We start from the raw sequence: 12,171 nt of genomic DNA on the forward strand, positions 1-12,171 counted from the left end.
CAAAGAAAAGTGTGTATTTATATCCAGGTTTTATGCTTGGGAAAAAATAATCATAACACTCAAAATACTGATGAGAAAAACGAGTCACAATAAATATGTTGGATTCTTAAGATACAGAAATGTACAATTCTCAGACTTACAGCATCTGTCTATAAAAATAGTGTGATTGGGCTGTACTATTTTAGTAAAGTACTCATTAAGTGTAGCATTAAAAGCTGCTGCTTCTTTTTCTTAAGTCTGACGTTCCAGTAAACTGTTAAGGAAATGCCCTTCCAATTGCTTTTCCTCTGTCTAAGTGCCTAAAAGTAGGAATGCATTCAAATTAAAAGCAGAAAGTCCCTTAAATTCCTTTCATGTCATCAAACCAACCTGTTAGAGCTGCTCCTGGAAAGATTGGCTATTAATGCTTTCAGCTGGAACAACCATGAAAGACTTGAGAAATAGCAATTGTAGTGGGAAGTTTTCTGTCACTCAGAGTCTGTATGATCCATTTGTTTCCATTGAAGCCATCAAGTTTTCTTTTCCCCTCAGCAAGTCCTATCTCAAATAAATATTTGACAGTGATATAGTTAAAAATGCTATGATGAGATATTCATGTGTAAAACTCCAACGTATTTATAATTTCTTTAATAGTATTAATCATGGGAAATCATAAGTAGTGAAGTAATCATAACTATAAGAAGTGCTTTCTCATGCATAGATTCCTTCTAGACCTATTACTTTATTTCCATTTTTTGTGTGTGTTGGAGCTTCAACTCAGGGTCTCATGCTCTCCTGTTCACGCTTACCTTGTTTTGCCACAACTCTACTTATAGCGTTTTGTTTTTATTTTTATTTTTTGCTGGTTAATTGGAGCTAGAGTTTCAAATATTTTTCTGCCTGAAATTTGAGCTACAATTCTCAGATCTCAGGTACTTGAGGCAGTTAGGATTAGAATTGTGAGTCATTGTTGCCCAGCTGTTAATTTATTAAGTTTTATTTTTTCATTTTATTTTGTTTATTTATTTTTGTCGGTTGTAGGGCTTGAATTCAGGGCTGGGGCACTGTCCCTGAGCCTCTTTATGCTCATGGATAGCACTCTACCACTTGAGCCCCACTTCTGGTTTTTGAGTGGTTAATTGGAGATAAGAGTCTGACAGGCATTTTTCTGCCCAGGTTGGCTTTGAACTGCGATCCTCAGATCTCAGCCTCCTGAGTAGCTAGGATTATAGGCATGAGCTACTGGTGCCCAGCTCATTTTCTTTTATTTTGCTGTGCAGATCAGACACAGAATTTCATGTATCCAGGTGAGGGCTGTACCACTGGTTTACTCTTTTATAGATAAAGAATTAGAAACCTGAGAGGTTGATGTGTACTATCTCAAAAGACCTAGTCAAGCTGTGGCAGAGTTGAGGTTCAAGGCCAGCTCTCTATGTTTCCTTTTTGGTGTGATTGCCATATTTGTATCTCACACATTGCATTCTGCTTGCATTCTAGGTTTCTCAGCCCTTCTCAGACCACCAGTGCCAGCTGAACACAGGCTGTTCCTCTGAATCCTCATCCATCAGTCCTGATTCCCACAATGAGCTCACCAGTGCAGCCAGGTCAGTCTTGTTGTTTTTATAGTAGTAATATATTTTATGTGAATGATGTTGCTTTATGTCACACCAAATCAAGCAACTGAAATAATGAAGGAACCTTTCTTTCCCTGAGGAAGATTAATTGATAGAACAATAAATTTTCAACTTTGAATACTATAATTCAACCCAGATTGCTTTCTGGGCAATTTATTTCATTTGCAGTGTTGTCTGAGCACTGAGCTTTTATTTTTCTGTTTTCAATATACCATTCAGATAGCATTTTATGAAGTTATAAATATTAAATATGACTCAGGAATCTAATTTGCACTCATAGTCTTTCTGACCTAATGTGTCTATTTGCTTTTAGATTATGCTGTGGGGTTTGGGAATTAGCTCGTGGAATGACTCCACCTCCATCTCTTTGACACACAGGAAGATATTTTTCCTCCCCACCCTTCTTTGCTGCCACTCCTGTTTCCTATATACATATTTAATAATAATCTCAGCACCTGCTTCCTCCATATCCAAAGTGTTATGTGTGGCTTGTGTAGTGCTGTGATCAGCAGCCAACACCCAGTGACACCACAGGAATAGGGCGTCACTCTTGGAACAAATATTATACCAGTTTTGACAGTGGTGGATACCATGGTAAGTCACAGAAAAATTATACAATAATTTTATGCTTGCATTATTATAGGAGTATTCATTTCTGTACCTTCGTCCATCTGTTGATATACTTTAGGTTATACAGTTCTCTAGGTCAAAGTTACTGTAAGATGATACTTAGAGATCAAAACAGGACACCTTTTGCCAAGATTTTTACTCTCTGGAGTGTTGCACCCTGATTAGCTGCTCTTGAAGTCCACCATCTCATCAACCTTGCTGCACACCTTTCAATAGGCTGCCAATGTGTGTGCTGAGTTTGGAAGTGGAAATTATGGGAAAGGATAACTGTGATTATTGATTCTGAAGGAGGAACTGAAGATTTCTCACAGTCTTTAGTCACAGCTGTGATGGAACAATTTGGTGTCATGTTGCTAGTTTAAGCAGAGGAAGAGTTATCTGCTACTGTCTCGGAGTCCCTGCATAGCCCAGTAGTTCCCCAATTTCAGTGTGCATTAACATCACTTAAAGCAAGCCCCTAACTATAGTATTTGATTAAATAGATATAGGATAGGGTTAGAGAATTGTAATTTTCACAGATTCTCTTAGGTGGTGATGCTATTGCTGCCTGTAGACCATGCATGCTTCAGGAACTGCAAATGTTTCCTTCTATACCTGCTCCTCATACTCTCTTCACAGAGCCTTACTGAAGTGTGCACCATCTTGCTCACTACAATGGTAATATAGTGTTAATCTTAAAAAGTTTATTGCAAAGGTGATGGACAGAAAGGTTACAGTTACATAAGTCAGGTAATGAGTATATTCCTTTTGAAAAGTGTCACCTCCTCCCTATTATTAATCTTTCTATTGAGATGAACTGGTAATAATTTCTGCATCATATACACACAACTTAAATAGGTATCTGTCTATCTGTATATAAATTTAATGTCTCCATATTGTACACTTTAATAGAGACATTTAATTTAGAACCATCATGGTCAAATATTTGGCAACTAACAATATTTGGCAACTAGAATCAACATACCCTGTTCCCAGAGAATATTGATTTTATAACATTGATTTTTTTGTTGTTGTTGTCAGTTGTGGGGCTTTGACTGTGGGCCTTGGCATTGTCCCTGAGCTCCTTTGCTCAAGACTTGTGCTCTACCACTTTGAGTAACTGCTCTACTTCCAGTTTTCTAGTGGTTTATTGGAGATAAGAGTCTCACGAACTTTCCTGCCTTGGCTAGCTTTGAACAAAGGTCCTCAGATCTCAGCCTCCTAAATAGCTAGGATTACAGCTGTGAGCCACCAGTGCCCAGCTTAAAGCACTGATTTTTACAACATGAAAATATCCTTTGAGGCTGCTGTTTTAATGAAAAGTAGCATGCTAGTCATGATACTTTTTCAATTAGGAGAAGGAAAAAAGTGAAGGATAAGTGAGACAAACGCTGAATGAATGAAGTTCACTTGCCTTTAAGGTCATTAGCATTTCTTTTATATATTCGTTTCTTATACATAATTCTTTTGGCCTCGAATAACATTATGCAGAGGTCATAGTCAACTCAGATGTTTATATGAATGGAATCGGAGGTTGAGAAATATCAAAGGAAATGGGCTGGGTGGGTGAGTCTCTTCTACTTATTGCAAGTAATAAACACTGATCAGGGATCTGAAATGCATTTTATGTGGATAAAAGAAAATGTTCTTGGCACAAACGCGAAGTATTCTTCTGTTGTTATTACCTAGTATCTTATGGTGCCAAATGTATTCTATTAGCAAAATAAAACTTGATCATTTGAGTTAGAAAAAGTATTTGCTTGTCTTTTTTTTGTTTTTAAACTATCTAAACAATTAAATTGGTCTTAGGCAATCATCATCCATTTATTTTGCTTTTTGTTTCACAAATGGCTCCCACAAGTCATCCTGAACTACAAAGATAGATTGACTTCAGTAGTTCCAGAAATTCTTTGAAAAGTTGATATTCAAACTATTTAAATTTTTGTGAAAATTGGTTTCCAGATAAAATTCTTATTTTTCCCATGCATTGACACTGTTCTCAGAAGTGATTTTTCTATCCATATTCAGATACTATTGATATCAGGTACAGACTGGTTGTATTCAGTCAAACAGTGCTGATTTTTGTATATTTTATTTTACTCCTAGTATCCCAATAATGTTCTAAGTTAGACCATTGGGTATTTTGGGGGAGGGAAGATAAAGAGGGAAACTGAATATGACTGGCAGACAACTGCTGCAGTTGGCCTGATCATTCATTAGTTTAAAACTTACCAAGTGTCTGTTTTATGCCAGGACATATATTGAGCAATAGGAACACAAAAAGTGTCTACCCTGTGGACAAACAGAAACAAAGCAAAATCAAAAACCTCAAAAATAAAAAAAAACAAAAATATAAATCTTTAGTGGGAAAGACAAATGTTAATAGTTTTTAGTTTATTCAAGGTCTTAAGTATTTTGATAAATATAAGACTATAAATTTATTTCTTTGGTGGAAGTGTATGGATACTATTTCTGGTAACTTGCCTTTTCAAAGATTGCTAGAGTTTAGAAGGTTTTCTGTAACATTTACCAAACGTATTAGACTAAAAAAAATCAACCAGGGTTATTGTGAAACATGAATACAGATCTCTAAATTCCTCCACTAATGATCCTCATAGTATTGCCTTGTAGGGAATGGGAGTTGGGCAGTAGATACCATAATACACAGTGGAGAATTGCACTTTAATCTGTACTCTGTCCAATAGTGTTAGAGTATCTTTGAGATTCTATGAAAACACAAAGTATTAAGTCCTATCTCAGTGTAAGCCTTTTGTGAACTAAGTTATGGAAATTTTTGTTATTTGGTCCTTACTAGAAAGAATGTTAGACAACTGGGACTGTTGTTACAGCTAATCATTTGGAGGGGAAATTCTGGGGGCTTACAGGTATTCTGTGCTAAGGTGCATCAGTTTCAGGAGGGGGAGATACAGAGTACATTTGTTTCTCTTCAGGCAAAGTTTAATCCTGTGTTATTCCAGAGCACGTTTTTAGAAGAATCACAAGATTTTAGAAAATATGATTGGAACCTAGACACTTAATAAGGGGTACATTAACTCTAAGATGATTGATTTTAATATGATGTTTACATTTATAAAACTAGTTTGCATGGTGTAACTTCGTTGGCAAATGTATTCAAAGGAATTTTGCAAACATATAACAGCCAATGTGCATGTATTCCCTAGAATTGTAGGTTTGGAAGGCACAAGTGGCCATGTCTGTACTGAAAAGTCTGATACCATTAATTTATTGTTTCAGTTGCTTTTGCTAGTCCTGGAACTTCAAACCAGGGCCTGGGCATTCTCCCTGAGCATTTTCTCTCAAGGTTAGTGCTCTACCATTCAAGCCACAGCTCTACTTCCAGCTTTTTGGTGGTTAATTGAATATAACTCTCATGGGCTTTCCTGATCAGGTTAGCATTGAACTTCAGTCTTCAGATCTCAGCCTCCTGAGTAGCTAGGATTAAAAACATGACCCATAGGCATCGGGCCATGACATTAGTTTTTAAGCTTATTGTATAAATTAGCTATTTCTCTATTTCATAATCATACAGAAACACATCTATCAATGTTCTATTCTATTCTACCCATATGGAGTGGGAGAACCTTACTACTTATATCAGCTAAAGGTTTTAGCGAGATCCATCTTCTATTCATTTTTCCATATAATATTTACTTTTTCATGGGCAAATCTTGGGTCAAAATTGGTTAAGGGATTTCCCCTCATGCCTCAGTTTTACAAAACAGCTGCATTCTCTTATGGAAATGTAGATTTAACAAATAATGCATTGTTTCTTTTCAGAATAACTAAAAAATCATATTCAAATTGTTTTTCCACAAAAGTAGATATCTATATGGATTTGCTAATTAATAGAGTTAGTTGTTTTACAATATAAACGGAGATCCAAGTGTCATATTGTACCCTATATATATATATATATATATATATATATATATATATATAATTATTTGCTAAGCAAATTAAATTTTTAAAAAATTTTAAAAAATGTAGATTTAACTAATGATCAAAACATTCTTTGAAATATGAATTGTTTTGAAAATGCTAAGTAGCATAAACAATTTGAGGGCAAGCATTAATAAAAGCTTCACTGCAAGCCATTTTTAAAGAGAACTAATAAAAGCTTCACGGTTCAATTAATACGGTACAACATTGGATTTTCTAGAAGCATATGGGACCCAGAAGGCCTGCCCCTGTTTTTAAAATTTACGAACTCTTTAATGATTCACCACTCTTACTCCAGTGCATTACCCACTGTGGTGCCGTTTAGCCATTAAGCAGGAAACTAAAACCAGGACAAAGCTACAAACAAATATCATAAGGTCCAAGTGGGTACTTTTCTTCAGTTTGTTCACAATATGTTACCATAAAAATGAAAGTTAAATGAAATAGAGTCGTAGGACAAGTCAAGTAGGTTATGACTTCCCCAGAGAAGTATGATCACTTGGCTTTGTAATGAAATGCAGGTCAAGTCCCATTACAAGAAGCTTTATGTAACTAAAATGTTTTCAGGCTAATGGTCAGTAATCTATTTCAACTAGTATTCAGGAAAAATATTGTAACATAATAAAGTAAATTAGTTCCTTATTTTGTTATGACAGAATTTAATATCACGGTACAGTATTAATGGGTAGCACTCTAGGTTAAATTTATTATATTGTTTTGGAGTTTTTATTTCTGCTCGCAAGTCAAAGTTAAGGGATCTGGTTAGTTGCTGTTTATCAGTGTAAATTTCTGAATCCAGTATTCAGATTTGAAGCATAAACTTGAGAAGGTGTTTTCTTTATTTTCCAGGAGACAATGTGTTAAAAGTGAGGCACAGATCTTTCTCCCAAATATTCAGTTTAAATTTGTTTTGCAAGTTTATTCCCAAATTTGTTTTTCAGAATTTTTGTGGGTAATTTAATTTCTGTATTTCTCATTGGTTTTGTTATTATCACACCACAAACAAATTCTATATTGTTATTTCTCTTGAAGACTACAAGTGCATTCCTGAGAGAAATGTGGGTAATTCTTTTCCTAGTGGCTTTCCAACAGCCTTCAGTCAGTTTCTAACTTGTGACTTATATTTTATTCAACTCATGGCTTCTAATGTCAATGTGTGTTTCTATATCAAGATCATGGAAGGGAAATTGAAGAAGTTGTAGGAAGTTCCCAAAGAAAGAATATGCCTATTTACATTTCATTGGGTAGATTTAATCGCATGATACTTTTAACTACAAAAGAGGCTGCGATATGAAGTCCAGCCACATTCCCAGGAAGAGGAAGGAATAGGCTTGTTAAATTTTTGCCTTGAGTATTTACGTACATGTGCAAGCATACTATTGTTACAAGAGGTGAAATATTTTGTAATAGATCCTGAAATAAATTAAGAATTAAAGAATTAAGTAAGGATCCTTTACATATATACAGACACAGTATTTTATTTTACATTTTTTTTAACAACAATGACAAAGTAAAACCTCTTGTGTCCATATCTAGGGGTTCATTTCATTTATCATCATCTTATATGGTCATATGTACATAACTTTTGAGCTTTTCTATGCTCATCTGATAAGATTATCCTAAATATATAATAATTATTGCAAATAAGGGAAACCATGGGACCTCTGTTTCTTTGGTTCTGACTTACTTCACTTAATATAAATTTTTCCAAGTGTTTCCATTTCCTAATAAATTGAGTAGTGTCATTCTTTCTGATGGAAGCATAGAATTCCATTATATATATATATATATATATATATATATATTTTTTTTTTTTTCTTGATCCATTCATCTACTGAGGGACATCTGGGTTGGTTCCATTTCTTAGCTATGGTGAATAATGCTATGATAGATATAGTTGTGCTGGTAGTATTAGTATGGCCTTGTTTGTGATTTTTTGGGGGTAAATGCCCAGAAATGGGATTGCTGGGTCATAAGGAAGCTCTATGTGTACTCTTTTGAGGAACCGCCATACTGTTTTCCTGCACCAACAGTGCAGTAGGGTTCCCTGTTGGCTACATCTCCTCCAGCATCTGTTGTTATTAGATTTCTTGATTATAGCCATTCTAACTGGAGTGAGGTGGAATCTCAATGTTGTTTTAATTTGCATTTCTTTTATGGCCAGAGAAGTTGAGCATTTCTTCGTGTGTCTATGGGCCATACAACAGACAAGACCTCATATCTAAAATATACTTAGAACTCAAAAAATTAAATCCCCAAAAACAAATCCTCAAAGAAACAACCGCCCCATCAATAAGTGGGCTAAAAACTTGAAGAGAGACTTCTTTGAAGAGGAAATAAGAATGGCCACAGTATTTTCTTTATGATTTCTTCTTGGTTGAATACTATTCTGAATACTATCTTGTAAAAGGAGCCTGAAAAACTGGGCAGTTTGCAAGGGTTGTGGAGTAGATACTGGGAGGGCAGAGGCAATTGAAGATTTCTGAGCAAAGCCAATTTTCTCCATTCTGTTGGAAATTGTGGTCCTTCTCTTGATTTCTGTGTGTGTGTGTGTGTGTGTGTGTGTGTTTAAATCATCTAAGAAGTTGAACAAAGTGGTTTCAGTTCAACAAACCAGTGTCTTAGTGCAATGAATCTTGAGCAATGACACTCCTCCCATCATTCTCCCCCATTGATTTCTTTTTATTTACTTATTTGTTAATATTTTTGTTTTTATACATCTTCTGAGTAATAACTCTAAGGCATTCTTTTGCTTCTATTTAGTACTACTAGCAGTAATAACCACTGAAGTACTTTTGGTTTTTGAGTCTTCCTTTTTCTAAGATTGCTTGCTTATGCTTGACAGTAAACATTGACAGTAAACAGGGCAGTCATTGTTAAAAAAATGTCTAGCTTTATTCTGAATTCCTTTAATGCAGAGAAGACACTAAGTACACAACTACTTCAGGGGCAAAATGATAGAAACAAACACACTACCTGTTTTTCTTTTAGTAGCTTGGGCATCTTCGTGTTCCAATGCTAATAAGCCCCATTGTTAAATAAGCCTACAGTTGTTAAATACCAATGTGGTTAAGAAGAGTTGAAAGAGTAAAATAATTTTTAGCTAGCTGTATTGTTTTATGTGAGTTTAGAAGTTATTGCCAATAATTCTTTATACTTTAAAGATAGTGCCTAATTTTATTAATACAAATATTAATATATTGTGCTTATGGTATTAATAGTGACCTTTTTTATATGTATGTTTGTGAGGATCATCAGTAAAATTAGTAAAAATGGGAAAAGGGTTTCAATCTATATCCTCTCTCTCCTCTCTCTCTCTCTCTCTCTCTCTCTCTCTCTTTCTCCTTCTTTCTACCATCACCAGGGCCTGGCTTAGCCTATGTATTTTCAATTTCTCCTATTTAAAATGGTAAACTTATCAATACCTTAATATATGAACTGAAGTCTTCATAAAAATCAACTTAGGATCTTCTTATCCTTTTCATAGGGATGGGAACAGTGACCTCTGATTTTCAAACATGCTCAGAAGTTCATTTTTGTAAAGATTATGGAAAGAATTGATGAAGAACAGGCAAGGACTGTGTTTCTTTCACTCAGAGCTCTGGGGAGCATCTTTGGGTAGGCTTTGTTTGTGGTACACTAATAAATGTCTTACCCGAATGATGCAAGAGTCCAGCCTCCTGTGGGTAGGAGCATCCACTGACAATAATGCCATAACCCATTAGGTGATCACAAACTCCCTAAATCCACAGGGAGTTGTCCCAATCTAAATGAGTGACTAATTCTTAAACGACAAGGTCAGGCTGACGTCTTAAGGGAATAGTGACATATTAAAGCTGGGTTGTTTATTTTGCACGATATAACTGTAGAGTCATTGAGGAAATGATTACATCCTGTTGTGGTTATATGTTCTTAACCAGTACACAGGGAGAGCAGGTTTAGTTTTTTTTTTTCTTCTACTGCCCTTATACTTTTTACCTACCCCTAAGGAAAAATGTTTTCACATTCAAGTTCTCAAATACATCCACACCTCTATGCTTTGGATACTTTTGTTGTCTTATCTGTTTATCTTTTAATGATAAATATAAAATAGGTATCTGAGATTAAGTATTAGGTATTAGTATAGGCATTAGATTAAGCCCAAGAACTTAAACATAAACTCTAGAAACATCTGCCTTCCATTGGTTACTAAATCTCTGTTTCCAGTTTGTTCATTTGGTGTCATAAATGTGTTGTGTTGGTATTGGAAAATATAATTGTAAAAACAATAGTAAAATACGGAGTCTTGTATTTAGAATTATTGGCCCCCTTCTCCAACTGTGACTCTCACAGTTGAATCTGTAGAATCTGGTAACTGTCGTCTTCCTATGCTGATGAGACTGACACCTAAAACCACCATTTCCTGATTGTACCACAGTGTTCATTTTTGTCTGTTTCATGTTTTCTTCACTTTGGAGCTGGTAGAATTATGCCATCTCTTTTAAATAATAATAATAATAATTATTATTATATTCCAGGTCTTCCTCCAGCCCACCCCTGTCCATTGTGTTTATTAATCTTATTGATGTTTTTGTGCTTCTTGTACCATTGCTCCCCCAACAAACACACACACACACACACATGTGCGCACGCACACATACACACACACACACACACACACACACACACACACACACACATGCACACCACACATACACACTCCACTCTAGACATTTGTAGTTGTGCATTGATAACATAAAACTTACTGAAAATAATTGCCTCTAATATTTTTGTGGACTTAGTATTAGAAACTTTGCCATTTTTATCCAATGGCTTATGAATCAATTTTTTGATAGATATGTCAGTGATATAGTTGGTGAATCTGAGAGATTTCCTGTTTTGTTGCTTTTTAATTTTTCAGTTAGAATCTAGTGGCCATGAAAGAGATTGTATCTGGTATTAGATTCAGAACCAAGAACCACGGAGCTCTGCGGGCTCCATAGCAAGTGGCAGAGTAGATGGGCAGGGGGGAAAGCTAGGCATCCCCAAGAGAGACTAGTCATTCCCTGCCCTGACCATTCTTGGACTTTGGAAAAGTTGCTTTACCTCTCTGGACCTGTTTTCCATCTTATATTTGTTTTCCATGGCTTCGGTGACAATATTTTTTCAAAATTGTTAGCTTAAAACAGAATAAAATGCAGGCTATCGTGGTTCACAGCGGTTATCCTATCTACTGATGAGGCTGACATCCGAGGATCAAAGTTGGAAGCCAGTTAGTGCAGGAAAAGTATGAGAGACTCCTATCTCCAATTAACTGCAAAATGCAGTTGAGCTATGACTCAAGTGCTAAAGCACTTTGCTTTGAGCAAAAGAGCTCAGTGACAGCACCTAAGCCCTAGCACTGGCATAAAAACAAATAAACAAACAACAACAACAAAATTGTTTTGTCATTGCTTGGGAAATTATCAGTTCTGAATCAGTTTCACTGGGTTGAAATCAAGGTGTGGGTAGCGCCAGGCTCCAAATTTTAGCTCTGGCATACTTCAGTTTGTGGCTCTTATCGTTGTCTGTATGGCCACATTGTCTTCTCCTGTTCTTTGTGTGTCATATCTCCCTCTGTTTTCCTCTTATAAGGATGTATCTCTACATCTTCAGTCACATTTGTGGATTTTTTCTCTTGTCTTCTCCAGATTCTAGGAATGTAGTTGAAATTATCTCTTTGAGGGACAACAGTTATTATTGTTCTACCAAAAGAAAAAAAATAACTGATAACAAATTGTAAACTCATGCTAGCTTGCAATTTCGATTTGGATATTTGTTCTTCGTTTGTTCCTTGAGCTTTTATTTAATGTGCTATATGCCAGACACTATGCCATGTGTTAGGAATATTCCAGTGACCATACATTTAATGTGTTTACATACATTTAATGTGTTTATTGTTGTTAGTGAAATTACTATGCAGAATAATTGATTGGATAATGGTAAAAGAGGCAGTTGAATCTAGGGGGAA

At 35.5% G+C, this 12,171-nt stretch overlaps 1 protein-coding gene across 1 annotated transcript in view; it reads left to right on the forward strand.

The window, feature by feature from the left end:
* Window positions 1-1,496: 1,496 nt before the first annotated feature.
* The window catches only part of Hdac9 (histone deacetylase 9), an 821,624-nt gene continuing 810,949 nt past the window's right edge, over window positions 1,497-12,171 (forward strand). Inside the window, exon 1 of the mRNA XM_042695799.1 lies at window positions 1,497-1,583. Coding sequence (XP_042551733.1) covers window positions 1,562-1,583 — 22 coding nt within the window. The 5' untranslated portion in view covers window positions 1,497-1,561. The remainder of the gene's footprint in view (window positions 1,584-12,171) is intronic.

The sequence above is a fragment of the Dipodomys spectabilis genome, unplaced genomic scaffold (assembly GCF_019054845.1).
Source record: "Dipodomys spectabilis isolate Male_0828 unplaced genomic scaffold, ASM1905484v1 ptg000190l, whole genome shotgun sequence".
In the NCBI taxonomy this organism is placed as follows: Eukaryota; Metazoa; Chordata; class Mammalia; order Rodentia; family Heteromyidae; genus Dipodomys; species Dipodomys spectabilis.